Below are 14456 nucleotides of genomic sequence, written 5' to 3'. Positions count from 1 at the left end.
GGATCTAGGAGAAGCACAGTACATATTGGGCATCAAGATTTACAGAGATAGATCTAAAAAGATGATTGGACTTAGTCAAAGCACTTATATCAATAAGGTGCTTGATAGGTTCAAGATGGCGGACTCCAAGCGAGGCTACCTACCCATGTCTCATGGAATGACTCTAAGCAAGACTCAGTGCCCAAAAACACTTGATGAGCATAGACGAATGAATGGGATTCCATATGCATCATTGATTGGTTCAATAATGTATGCTATGATATGTACACGCCCGGATGTTGCGTACGCACTCAGTGCTACGAGCAGATACCAGTCAGACCCAGGAGAGGCGCATTGGACTGCTGCCAAGAACATTCTGAAGTACCTGAAAAGGCACAAAGATGACTTCCTGGTCTATGGTGGAGATGATGAATTAATTGTTAAAGGCTATACGGACGCAAGTTTCCAAACCGACAAAGATGATTTCAGATCACAGTCTGGGTTTGTCTTCTGCCTCAACGGAGGAGCAGTAAGTTGGAAAAGTGCTAAGCAAAGCACCATTGCGGATTCTACAACTGAAGCGGAGTACATTGCTGCACATGAAGCAGCAAAGGAAGCTATATGGCTAAGGAAGTTCATAGGTGAACTTGGTGTAGTCCCCTCCATTAAAGGACCAATAGCCCTGTATTGTGACAATAACGGAGCTATTGCACAGGCAAAAGAGCCTAGACACCACCAGAGAGTCAAGCATGTACTTCGTAGATTTCACCTTCTACGAGAGTTCGTTGAAAGAAAAGAAGTCGAGATAAGCAAGATTGGAACTGATGACAACATATCAGATCCATTAACTAAACCTCTGCCGCAAGCGAAGCACAACTCGCACACTGCAGCTATGGGAATCAAGCATATTGGAGAATGGCTTTGATGTCTCTATTTAATGTTTTAAAGTTTTAGAGTTTAAATCTTTGTAAAACATTATTGGTTAATCATTCATAATAAATGAAAAGAATTCATTTTTCCATTTAATTTGTGGTTTATTAAATGATGAGTCACTTCAATTTGACGATATATTCAAGATAGACTGTCAGGACCAGTCCTGTGACTAAGAAATGTCTATCAAGTGAACTTGAATGTCAAAGGTTGAAAATGGTCCCTAATCGGAGTTTTTTATAAAATTGGACGCATAGAAAACGTTAGACGATTAGAATGCAAGATGACTAGTAGTTCTGTTTCTTGAACTATGTGGACATGGCAATGTCATAATCATTTGCATAGATACTTACTTTGGGAAGATTAGTATCGGACAAGACCTATGAAACTTTACTGTAAGAGATGAAAATCTGTCATAAGTAAATTTCATTAAATTATTAGACACTAAATCCTCAATACCTGAGTGATTTGAGATTACTTGTTTGAGAACTGGTTGCTTTGTCGTTGACCAACCGTCGCACCGTAAAAGGAGGCTATAAAGGCAACGCTCAGGTAATCACCTATCAAACGAAGTCTAATCTCAAGATCGCAAGATTGGGATTGTCCTCCCATAAATCGGGATGAGATACTTAAAAGTTGTACAAGGCCACTCGGAGAGCTAGAAACTGTGAAATGCATGGCCGTGCTCGGATGAATCATAGGCTATGATTATCTGTTTATTTGATCAGTTGAACTCTGGAACCGAGGAACACCTCTGGACATAATAAGGATGACAACTCTTACCTTATGTTCAAGAGCAAGCATCGAGCGACAAAGGAATTAGGAAATGCACACTTGTCCCTAAGGACAAGTGGGAGACTGAAGGAAATAATGCCCTTGGTCCAAGTATGCATTCTATGTTAAGTCTAATAAATGCGGTTCAGTATTAATTAACAAGTTAATAATTCAGTGAGATCAAGTGAGCTGAATGCCTAGCTAGAGGCCGCTTCAGTTCAAGTGGAATTAATGATATTAATCCACAGCTTACTCTTGACTGAACCCGTAGGGTCACACAAATAGTACGTAAACGGATCAAGTATTTAATGGCATTAAATACTCTATCTATGGATATTCGGAATCGACGGATCTTGGTTTCAGTGGGAGCTGAGATCGTCACAGGCAAGAAATGAATACTCCGGAAACGATGATATTGCCGGAAACGGAAATATGGATCGTATCGGAAATATAAATATTATCCAAGTCGTAGATTTTGCCAGAAACGGAAACATGGTACGTATCGGAAAATATTATCGGAAATGGAAATATTACCAGAATCGGAAATATTGCCGGAAACGGAAATATTGTCAGAATCGGAAATATTATCGGAATCGGAAAATAATTCCGGAAACGGAAATATTAAATATTTGTTCGAAACGGAAATTCATTCCGGAATCGGAAATGTTAAATATTGTTCGTATCGGAAATGAATTCCGGAATCGGAAATTTAATCAGAAGCGTATCGTACGAATAAGCATCGGACGAGGCCTGCCGGACGAGGGCCCAGCACGAAGCCAGGCCATCGCCCAGCAAGCCAAAGCGCGCCACACGAACAGCCAAGGCCACGCCAGGCCCAGCGCAAGGCCAGGGCCAGCAGGCCGTGGCAGCGCGCACAGCGCGCGCAGCGCGCGCAGGAGCTACGTGGGCTTGTAGCTCGCGTAGGCCTCGCTGCGTGGGCTGCTCGCACGCACGCGCATGGGCGGCCCATCGTGGCTGCCGTGTGTGTGTGCGTAAGTGTTTGTGTTCATGCACGATTCCTAAAACGTGCAGAGTTCGATTAATGATTAAATTCCTAATTCTATTTGATAAATTAATTAATTAGAGTTCTTGTAGGATTCTAGGTTTAATTAATTTGTATCTGAATAGGATTCCAATTCTCTTTCCATACCCCTATAATTATGTGGCTTGGGTTCACAATTTATAACGAGTTTCAAGTATTCAAAGTGAGTTTTTGAGAGAAAAATTCAGCCACATTCCTTGCTCAAAAGTGCCGAAAATTCTAGTACCTTAAGGGCGATTCTAGTTGGTCAATCTTAAGGCGGATTCGGACGTGCTGTGGACTATCTACGGAGGGACGACACTTGGAGTCCTAAAGACTTGTTCTTGCTCGGTTCGGGCGCAGCTAGGGAGGGCACGCAACAAAGAGTATGCATCTAAATTATGCTATATGATTATGTGTAAATAATATGTATTCCTGGGTTAATGGTTGTTTCCGCATGATTTATGTAATATCATATGTATCATAACCTAACATGTAGTGCACCCTGGGTACCGACTGCAGTCTTGTTCTCTCCTTAGTGACTGGTTGTTTGTAGGAGCTATTACGGGATGTCCTACCGGCTTGCCGGTAGGTCTTCCCGTACAACTAGCCCCCTCAGAGTGATTACAGCTGTCTTGACGGTTGTAGTTTCTCTGACAAAGAAAAGAAAAAAGAGTGGGGGGGGGGGGGGGGGGGCGTACAACTAGCCCCCTCAGGGACGATCAACACCCCAAAGGTGTGGTTGTCCTGAAAATGATGGTTGTAGTGACTAATTTGTCGCAATTCTTGTTCTGATGCCACGACTAGCCCCCATTAGGATAAGGATTGGACGCGCTATGAGTTACAGTTTGCAGGCTAGTTGTACTTCTCGTTGTTTTGCTGATAGCCTTCTTTTAGTTTTTTGACCTCTTGGAAATTTCGGTCGGTTAGCTCTTTTGACTTCTTGGGCTGACTAGCCCCCTTAACTTTTTAGGCTGACTAGCCCCCTTGACTATTTAGGCTGACTAGCCCCCTTGACGTTTTAGGCTGACTAGCCCCCTTGAATTTTTAGGCTGACTAGCCCCCTTGAGTTTTTAGGCTGACTAGCCCCCTTGAATTTATAATTAGGCTGACTAGCCCCCTTGAATTTTTAGGCTGACTAGCCCCCTTGAATTTTTAGGCTGACTAGCCCCCTTGACTTTTTAGGCTGACTAGCCCCCTTGAGGGTACGTGGCGACGGTTCGTCTTCTTTTCTACGAGTGGCGGGAGATTTAAAAGTTGGGTTTTGACACGTGTTGGCCATCCATGGTGCGTTGGAAGTTGCGGAATTTTCAACCGCCCAGATCTGTCTCTTGTCTTTTCAATTGCCCGTTGTTTTTAGGCTTTCTTCCTTTAAGTATCCCTGCTCCTCCTTTCTTTCAGTTTTCGTTCTCATTTCCATTTTCCTCCCTTTGCTTTCATTCGCTCCTCTCTATTAGTTGCTTCTCTCTCCTATTCCCTTTTCTCTGCGGTTGTTTGTCCTCCATTTGTTGTTCATTTGTTCCAATTCTGCGGAATTTCTTCCGTAAGTTTCGAATTTGGTCTGGTATTTAGGTTGTCCAGTGCTTGTTAGGGTTCGGTTGTTTGACTTTCTCATTTTTTCTTTCAGTTGGGTTGTTGGTAGACTTTGCGGCTGTTGAGAGTAAATTTCGCCGTGAATTCCCAGAATTAGGTACGATTTCTGGCTCTAATTTCTCTTTTGTCGGGTTATACATACATATTTTCTATTTGCAATTCTGTGAGTGGGTGTAGCCAAAACATGACCGGTGGGGTTGGGGATGATAATGTTATAGATTTGTCAGATAGTAGTAGTCCGTCCGGAATCGAATTAAACATGGATGGGGATACGGCTGCTTGCAGTGCTAAGAATACTGGTGGCCTGGGGGTTAAGTCCGACAAGCCACCTCCTTTCTCTCAGTTCATGGGTGGGAATCCTGTTAGTGGTCCTTTCATACCGATGACAGCGGCTGAGTTTACCCATTCACAACAGTTGCATGCCCTTCGGGCTCGAATGGAGAGGGAACTTAGGTCGGATGAGCATAACGTGTCGACTGGAGAGCCAATTTTAGATGTAGACCCGATTGCGGTTAGGTACCACTTGCGTTCTTACCGGGAATTTACTCAGCCTGGCGGTTCAGGTCTTGGGGAGTACGGTACTAATATCGACAATATATATGTTTCTAGGGCCATGCCGTCAGACGTGGAACCGTTTACCAGTAATCGGAGGGCCGGGAAGGAGCTTGCCATACATGATGCGAATGAGGCTGAGTCCGCCGGCAGTGATGATAGATCTCCCTCTCCCGGCGACTCCATCCTAGAGTCCTCTGTTTCTGGGTCGCTTGGGCTAAGGGCTCCACCCATCGCCGACTCTGATGAAGATGAGGAGGATGCTGCAATCTTGCAGCAAGTGTTTGAAGAGGAGGCTTTGGATGCCGACGTTAATTTTGAAGGCGAGGCTGCTACATTTTTGTTCCAGGTCATCCTCCAAATGACTCTCCAGCTTTAACCACTGAGATACACTAGAGGAAAAATCGTCATGTGCTTCCCTTCAAGTGCGGCTCATTTAGTAAATTGGCAGCACTTGAGAGCATGAAAAATAAAAGAAAAAATACATTTTCACAAGTGCGGGCTATTTTAAAAAATTGGCAGCACTTAAACTCAACTGCGGGCTTTAAACTCAAGTGCGGGCTCATTTTACAAAAGCCGCACATAAGATTTCTAAAATATTCTAAAAAAAAGAGAAAAATATTTCTAAAATCAGAGAATCCTTCGTTTTCTCTCTCCCTGATTCTTTTCCTTCTTCCTCTTCAGCTTCGTTTTCTCTCTCCTCTGTCGTCACCGTCGCTTCTTCACCGCCGGAGATCGATCTGCTCCACCGCCGGTGATCTCTACCCTCTTCCATATCAGACTAATTCAGGTTTAAGTACTCTGTTAATTTCTATACAATTTTATCCTGGTAAAGCCAATCCTCCTGAAATTGCATCTATTGGAGGTGTTAGAGTATTTTTATGTTTTGGTGTGTTCATCTCTTTTGGATTATGTCTAAGGTTTATTTTGATCATATGAATTAGCTGTTTGGAAGTTACTTTTTGTATATTTGGATTTCAAGATTTTATAGTGTTGAATGCCGCCAATCTGCAATTAGTTTATTGTTTGGAGTGATTGCATATAGAAGTAATAGAACCAACCAAATTGAATGGCCAATATTTATTTTTGGCCGATTACTGTTATAGTTATGAATTATCTGAAATTCTCAAATCTAAGCATGGGTATTGTTCTTTAAAGGATTTGTTTATATTTTGTGCGACTATATCAACGTTGTTGCTGTGTGAATCGCAATGTTGTTACTTTAGTACAACAATATTACAATAGTATTATCTTAGATATTTTAGCCTTCTAAGCTTCCTATATTCAAAAGCATTTCGGTACAATTGGCTTTGGAGAGTTTAACCTGCTTAACCGAGCATCTTTTTCTTAGTGTTTAATCCATAAGCCTATTTCTTAATTTCCCTTCGCCTCTGTGGTTTGTTCTTTGGTTCGTCAGGTTCTTCTTTCTTTCTTGTGCTTACTTATCTTCTGTTATGTGACCCTCTTTTTATAAGAAACTCTTATCATATTTTGACATTTCTACTTATATGTTAAAAAAATTAAGTTTCATTTTTAGAATTGGTATCCTCGAAGTCAAATTGTTTTACTGTTCCCAGAATGATAGTCAGTCTAGTGCCTTACTTGGAGCCATCGTCCTTCCCTCTCTGAAAAAAGAAGGGAACTTTTTTTTTAAAGATGGAGTTGACTCATGTTACAAAGGAGCGAGTGATGCTGATAGGTTAAAATCAGGATCCCTGTCAAATCATTGGTTCCGTTTTATTGTTCTACCATCTATAATAGTTGCAATCTCTTAGCTTATACGCATTACAAGTTAGCTGTAAAATTCAACTAACCAAATCAATCTTTGTACTTAGAACCTTGTAGTTGTAGCTCATTTGTAATGATCAGTGTGGACAAATCTCTGAAAAAAACTTCTCCTGATGTAAAGGGCAGGGGATATCGACAGGTCTTACTTAGTTACGTTGAGTAGAATAATAGATATTGGTTCTGTTCTATACGGAACATATATTTTGTTCCCTTCCCTTCCCTTAACAAGAGAAGTGATGTGGTAATACAGACAGCAGGAGATTATTTTGATTTGGTAAAAGCTTGTAACATCAGACTATCAGAGCAGAGATGAGGGAGTTTATCTAGGTCTATATTAGTACATAAAGTGCAATTAAGACAAGATCATGTTTTGTTCTGGTACTTGGATATTATAACCTTTGGGGGTTTTTGAGGTTTTAGATGACCCACAAAGGTCACAAAGAGTCAAAGCTCTGTAAACGAGATTCAAGGGTGAACTAAAGTGCTTTGAGGCTAGTCATGGATAATTTTCTAATTAGTCCTTAATCTTATGTTAGTCTTGTACCTTTATAATTGGTGCTATTTCTTACGAAGTAACAAATAAGGTCTCTAAAATTGTGCCAAGTTTCATTAAAATATATTTAAGCTTTGTGTTAGGAGCTAAGGTAATCTTAACATCCACTCTTTTATGGATTACACTTAAATTTCCATTAAAGTAACCAAGGTATTCTGTTTTAACCAAAGATCTAGGAATCAAGCTGTGGTTTTCGAACCTGTAAACTTCCCAGTAGCTTTGTGCTATTGCTGCTGTTGTTTCATTTTAAGTACTGCTTCACATTGAATGTTGCCTTGCAATATCTAGTTGGATGTGTTTATACTTTATAGTGCAATAGCTAGTTTGGAGTTTGTTATTGCAACAGGCTAGTGCTCAGTGGCTATTGTTAAGCTTCAGAAGGTCCTTAGGGATTGGACAGCAAGTGACATTGGAACAACAGGCCAGTGCCAGTGCTCAGTGGCTATTGTTAAGCTTCCCGTCCAGTTTTTTTTTTGGCAGAATGTTCTCATCTAGTATGAAGAACGGGATTGGACAGCAAGTGACATTGGAACAACTTTCTGAAGGTCTCGGTGAGCTGTCAGCCTACTTTTTTGTAAGGCTCAATACTCCTAACCACTTCACAACTTGTTTGACACTTCTGATATGTACATATTTTGGTGTATTGTTTAGCTTTTCGTTTATGCGTACTCAGTATCCCAAGGTTGAGATAACTGGCGGTCTGTTCAAGCCAGTGCCTGGAACTAATCAAGATGATGGCATGATCAGGTAGATTTACGCTACAAGTTAATCTTTCATTCTTTCCTGCAACATAATAATGGCTTTTGTTATCAACTTATTATGCAACTGTATGATATCAAAATGATTAAAGCTATATTTGGATGCCACTTTCTTGATTTTCTTGCAACCTGTTATCTAGGGAACTATTAGTAGACTTATTTTCAGAATTCTGGAAATCAGGAACCACATCACATAAATATATTCAGGTAAATAAACATACCAACTGTTCTAAAATTGAGTCGACCGAAATTAGCCATTTTAGTCAAAACGTGACCGATAATGAACTAACGAAGCTTAAATGTGCATAACTTCACCAAAATGGTGAGAATGAGTCTTTGAAACATAAAACTAAGTGCATTAAACATGGAAATACTTTAAAATACTCATTTAAGTTCATAAGTTGAAAGTTAGGACCGAAATTAGCCATTTTAGTCAAAACGTGACCGATAATGAACTAACGATGCTTAAATGTGCATAACTTCACCAAATGGGTGAGAGTGAGCATTTGAAACATAAAACTAAGTGTATTTAACATGGAAAGACTTTAAAATACTCATTTAAGTTCATTAGATGAAAGTTGGGACCGAAATTAGCCATTTTAGTCAAAATGTGACCGATAATGAACTAACGAGGCTTAAATGTGCATAACTTCACCAAAATGGGTGAGAATGAGTCTTTGAAACATAAAACGAAGTGTATTAAACATGGAAAAACTTTAAAATACTCATATAAGTTCATTAGTTGAAAGTTGGGACCGAAATTAGCCATTTTAGTCAAAATGTGGCCGATAATGATCAAATGAGTCTTAAATGTGCATAACTTCACCAAAATGGGTGATAATTAGTATTTGAAATATAAAACTAAGTGTATCAAACATGTAAAGGCTTTAAAATAGTTATTTAAGTTCATTATTTGAAAGTTGGGACCGAAATTAGACATTTTAGTCAAAATGTGACCGATAATGAACTAACGAGGCTTAAATGTGCATAACTTCACCAAAATGGGTGAGAATGAGTCTTTAAAACATAAAACTAAGTGTATTAAACATGGAAAGACTTTAAAATACTCATTTAAGTTCATTAGTTGAAAATTGGGACTGAAATTAGCCATTTTAGTCAAAATGTGACCGATAATGAACTAACGAGGCTTAAATGTGCATAACTTCACCAAAATGGGTGAAAATGAGTCTTAGAAACATAAAACTAAGTGTATTAAACATGGAAAGACTTTAAAATACTCATTTAAGTTCATTAGTTGAAAGTTGGGACCGAAATTAGCCATTTTAGTGAAAATGAGACCGATAATGAACTAACGAGGCTTAAATGTGCATAACTTCACCAAAATGGGTGAGAATGAGTCTTTGAAACATAAAACTAAGTTTATTTAACATGGAAGGACTTTAAAATATTTATTTAAGTTCATTAGATGAAAGTTGGGACCGAAATTAACCAATTTTATTATTATACGGTTCATTATTTCTTTGTTATGAACAAATTAAGTCTTAATTTATTGTATGATTCAATATTTAAATATAACTAAAGTGTATATATATTTTTTGATGGTCGATCTTTTTAAGGTATTCAATAATCCGAGGGAGCGACCTTTCACCTTTGAGGAGATAGATGAAGTTCGAGAAATGTTGGCAAAATTCATTACCGGTGATTGTCTTTGATATTTTCTTGTACTGAATCTTAAATTATGGATGCTAGCTAGTTTTTCATATGATTGTAATGTAATCGACTTTTATATTAACAGTTATATACTATTTAATTTAATTATCTATATAATTGGATACTTTTTATATGACGTATGGAGGTTAATCAGTGGCGTGGTCCAATTGTAATATGTAGCAGGGAAATTGGTTATACAACAAATCTAGATCAAGTGCGGCTCATTTATAGGCCAAGTGCGGCTCATTTTTATGCTTGTACTGCCTATTTCTATGTCAAGTGCGGGCTCATTTTCAAATTTGGCAGCACCAAATATGTCAAGTGCGGGCTTATTTTCAATATTGGCAGCACCAAATATGTCAAGTGCGAGCTCATTTTCAAAATTGGCAGCACCAAATATATCAAGTGCGGGCTCATATTCTAAAATTGGCAGCACAAAATATGTCAAGTGCGGGCTCATTTTCCAAATTGGCAGCACTTGAAACATCGAGTGCTGCCAATATTTTGGCAGCACTTGAGAAACATCAAGTGCGGGCAGGCCATGTGTTGCACATGTAAAATCCCGCACTAAACCCCTTAAAATGAGCCCGCACTTGAGGATTTTTCCTCTAGTGATAGATGGTGACTTCGTGGACGAGGCTAATGCCAATCGACATTCTGAAATTGGTGGTCGCTTCTTGGGTTTGCCTGAGGGGTATCGGTTGGTTGTGCCGAGGAAGAAACAGACGGTGGCCGACTGCCCTGAGGGGCATGTTGTCGTTTATACGAAGATGTTTGATTATGGGTTGCGTTTTCCCTTGCACCCGTTTATTGAGAAGGTTCTGCGAGCTTGGAATGTCGGCCTTGTTCAGGTATCTCCTATAGTTATCCGAAATTTGGTGGCCTGTACTTGCCTGTTCTCCTTCAAGCAGTGGCCTTTGACGTTGAATTTATTCAAGAGACTCCATTGGTTGAAGCGTGACGGTAAGGAGACTGGCTGGTGGACGATCTTTACCAAATCGCAGAGGCTGGTTGTGAATCCACGACTTTCTAATTGTAAGGGCTGGAAGGATCATTTCTATTTCATGGCTGTTCCTGAGGATTATCCTCTTCGTCTCACTTTCTTCCAGCCTAAACCCAGGATGGAGCAGTTTGATCAGGCTGACCTTGGTGTTCGTGAGCAACGCGCCTATGATAGGATGCTAGTTGAGTATGTGAATGTGGGTCTCTCTAAGCCGAAGACTCTACCGGCGTTTTGGCTACCCCCTGCCGGTTATATTCTTAGCCCTGCTGCGCTGGGTGCAGTTGGTCTCGCACCCACACATCCCCTTGGTAAATCTAGTTACTTGCTTGTGTTCCCATATCGTTGCATGTTTTACTTTTCTATGTTTCTTTTTTGGTATTGTGTTGGTCGAAAACTCTTCTCCCTGTGTTGCTTTGTTTACTAACATTGTTTCTGTTCCTTAGGGCATCATCTATTGAACAAGGCTGCACTCGGCCTTGACAAGAATTGGAAGGTGATTGAAAGGTGTCGTGACGCCCTTTCCGAGAAATATTACACGGTTGCCACCTTCTGTGCAAAAGCTTGTCGTGGTCGGCCTCCGACTTTTGTTACTCCTTCCGTTATTCTGAACAGAGGTGTTGTTCCTCGGGTTACTCGAACAAAAGTTCCTGCTGCAGCTGAAGCTACTTCCTCCGATCAGCCTGAGATGTCTACTGGTAATAGGTTCGTTTCTCTTCCTACCGGCCGAGGGGGGCACACTACTCGAAAGAGGTCTTCCCTTCAGACCAACGCTAATTCTCCCAAACGGTCTAAAAATGATGCTGAGAAGCCGGCTCAGGAGAAGGTTAAGGATTTTTATGCTAGTGTTGATAAGCCCTTGCAGACCTCGGGTGCTGGCGCGAAGGTTCTTGAACAGCCTGCTAAGTCGGTCGAGATTTTGGATGTTGATCTGATGTCTAAACTGAACCGGAAGCAGGTGATGAGTGATCTAATTAGTCAGCCGTGCCACCCTGTGCCCATCTCGAGGCACAGTCCGAGTATAAACAGGTGTGCCAGCTCGGCGTCTAAGTATGGGGTCATAGTTCGTTCTGGCGACTATATCGAGGATAAGACCATTATACTGTCTCCGGATACCCTTGCCGGTCTTTGTTTTCCTCCTGGTCACGCTGATGAGCATTGGCAGCCGTCGACCGATGTGCTAAGGGGCGAGTCGATCTATTCTGTTTGACCGTCCCAAAGATGGGGGCACACTGGGCTATCGGTCTTTGCGTCAAGTTGTCACACCTGCCGATGGTGTGCCGCAAGAGATTGAGACGTCGGCTGCACAGTTGATTCATGACCTGTATTCGGTACTTACTTATATCCTTGGCTAGGTTATCCCACCTGTTTGCCATATTTGCTTCAATTTTCCGTTCTAACATTTTATCTTCTAGGTGACCCAATCTGCGACCGAGCTTGTGTAGTGCTATCGGAGTTATCAATGTTGTTTAAAACGATCACAAGCTGAGAAAGAGAAGCTTCAGGGTGATAATGCTGAATCCGTCAAGACTGAAGGTGAATGCCGAAAGCAGATTGCGCAACTTGAGCTGGATGTTATTGCTGCAGGCAATAGGAAGGTCGAATTGGAGCTTCTTCCAGCCAAGTTGGAGGAAGAGGAGAAGAAGTCAGCTGAGCTGCAGGTTAAGCTAGATGCGGCGTTGAATTTAGCCCGGGAGGTTGAGAAGGCTACCAAAGATGGTCGCAAAGCATTGGCACTGAAGGCCGTGAAGAAGTTTATGAAGTCTGACTTTTACTGCGAGGAGATGAAGGGACGTTACAACAGTGGATGGACTGCTGCCCACCGCTGTGCGGTTAAGTCTTTAAATTTGACAGAAGCTGCCTTGGGTAAGGTCGAGGTATCTTATGAGGAGGGTGACCATGTTAAGCCGACTAGCATGGAGACTCAGACCTTTCCGGACATGGTTATTCAGAGTGCTGACCCCCGCCTTCTGTCAGATAGAGAGATTCCTGAGTCTGCCTATTGGAGTGATGCAGACGGTTCAGCTTGACGGTCTTGGCAGTCATCACCAGGCTCTTCATGTGGCTCTTCCAACAGTTTTTTCAGGCCTCGCACTTGTTAATATCTGTTGGTAGTTTTGTGAATGTTATTGGCGGATGTAATTTATAAACAATTTCTTTTGCTTCTTTCTAGCTGTTGTGGCACTTGTCTTTTGCCGTGTATTCGTGTTTCAAGAACGTTGTGTTCGTCTTGATAGAGCCGTTTGTGCCTTTTAGCAACTACTCACTCCGCATTTGCTATTTTTTGGGTGGTGGCTGTCGTCTCCGTATTTCTTAATCTTTTGTGGGATGTATTTAATGGATTACTCGTTTCTTGCTTTGTCGTCATTTTTCTTTCAATTTGTTACGTTTTAAATTTGGTAATTATCGCTTTTATTATATCGTTTCTCGCATCACTGCTGAATGAGCCAATGTGCTCAACCTTTTCCTTTTATTATGTCGTATCTTGCATCATTGCTGACTGAGCCAATGTGCTCAACCTTTTTCTTTTATCATATCGTATCTTGCATCATTGCTGACTGAGCCAATGTGCTCAACCTTTTTCTTTTATTATGTCGTATCTTGCATCACTGCTGACTGAGCCAATGTGCTCAACCTTATTCTTTTATTATATCGTATCTTGCATCATTGCTGACTGAGCCAATGTGCTCAACCTTATTCTTTTATTATATCGTATCTGTTCTGAACATACTTGCAGTTTATATATTAGCTTAAAAATATGGCTCCGTCGGCCTTGTTACATTATGTTTTCATACAAATTTTCATACATGGAATTTTCTTAGGGTATCTGCATTCCATGAATTCTTCAGTGGTGTTCCGTCCATCTCCATTAGCCTATATGATCCAGCTACTACCTCTTCCCATATTTGGTATGGACCTTCCAGGTTTGCAGTCAGCTTGCCTTGCTTTTGTGCCTTTCCGGTTGCTGCCGTCCTACGAAGTACTAGGTCGCCTAATTCTAGTTTTCTATGTTTCACTCGTTTGTTGTAGGCTCTGCTCATCCTGTTCTTGTAGGCTGCCGACTTGATTTCTGCTTGTAGTCTAACTTCTGGCAAGAAGTCTAGCTGGTGCCTGAGTAAGTTGTCGTTTTCGTACTCCTAAGTAGTGTTGGATGCGAAAGGTGGGCAGTGCTATTTCAGCCGGTATGACTGCTTCTGATCCGAAGCATAACTTGAAAGGACTTTCTCCCGTTGCTTCTTTAACCGTCGTTCGGTTACCCCATAGGACTTCTAGTACTGTGTCTGCCCATTTACCTTTGAATTCGTCCAGCTTTTTCTTTAGGGCCGTGAGTATCTGTTTGTTTGCGGCCTCTGCATGTCCGTTGCTCTGGGGGTGGCAGACTGAGGCTTAGGCGAACTTGACTGGATAGTCTGCCAGGAAAGCTCGGATAAGCGTGCAGTCGAATTGGCATCCATGGTCGAACACTATTGTTGTCGGTATTCCGAACCTTGTTATTATATTTTTTCAGATGAATTTCCTCACTTGGTTGGCCGTTATCTTTGCTACTGGCTCGGCCTCAATCCACTTCGTGAAGTAATCTACGGCGATAATTAAGAATTTCCTGCCTCCAGAGGCTGTTGTGAAGGGTCCTACAATATCCATCCCCCATTGGGCGAACGGAATTGGATTCAGAATGGGCATTAGGTCATTTGCTGGCATACGTATCACTGGAGCGAACAACTGGCATTTTTCACATTCTTTGACATAATTCTGTGTATCCTCCAGCATTGTTGGCCAGTAGTATCCTTGTCTTTGGCAGATCAGGGAGAGTGTCTTTCCTCCTACATGGTTCCCGCA

The 14456-nt window shown here is 41.3% G+C and overlaps 1 protein-coding gene across 5 annotated transcripts; it reads left to right on the top strand.

Moving 5' to 3' along the window:
- Nucleotides 1–5256: 5256 nt before the first annotated feature.
- On the top strand, nt 5257–12977 carry LOC110789068 (uncharacterized). 5 transcript variants are annotated; one of them, XM_056831666.1, is made up of 6 exons: nt 5419–5639; nt 7537–7764; nt 7842–7937; nt 9526–10930; nt 11066–11950; nt 12035–12977. In XM_056831666.1, the coding sequence occupies exons 4-5, from the start codon at nt 10201–10203 to the stop codon at nt 11827–11829; spliced, it is 1494 nt and encodes a 497-aa protein (XP_056687644.1). In that variant the 5' UTR covers nt 5419–5639; nt 7537–7764; nt 7842–7937; nt 9526–10200; the 3' UTR covers nt 11830–11950; nt 12035–12977. The 5 variants fall into 5 exon arrangements, with proteins under 5 accessions (XP_056687647.1, XP_056687644.1, XP_056687646.1 ...); XM_056831668.1 differs by having other exon boundaries at nt 5434–7764; nt 7864–7937; XM_056831667.1 differs by having other exon boundaries at nt 5435–7735.
- Nucleotides 12978–14456: the final 1479 nt, after the last annotated feature.

This window comes from Spinacia oleracea, chromosome 6 (genome assembly GCF_020520425.1).
Source record: "Spinacia oleracea cultivar Varoflay chromosome 6, BTI_SOV_V1, whole genome shotgun sequence".
Classification (NCBI taxonomy): domain Eukaryota; kingdom Viridiplantae; phylum Streptophyta; class Magnoliopsida; order Caryophyllales; family Amaranthaceae; genus Spinacia; species Spinacia oleracea.
Note: the sequence above shows the minus strand (reverse complement) of the source record. Positions and strands in the feature narration are given on the sequence as shown.

What these genes read in the sequence shown, in the direction of transcription:
- LOC110789068 (XM_056831669.1), top strand. Translation starts at nt 10,201, where the DNA reads ATGAGCCCGCACTTGAGGATTTTTCCTCTAGTGATAGATGGTGACTTC. An exon ending in CGCACCCACACATCCCCTTG is followed by an intron (nt 10,931 to 11,065) that starts GTAAATCTAGTT and finishes TCTGTTCCTTAG; the next exon opens with GGCATCATCTATTGAACAAG.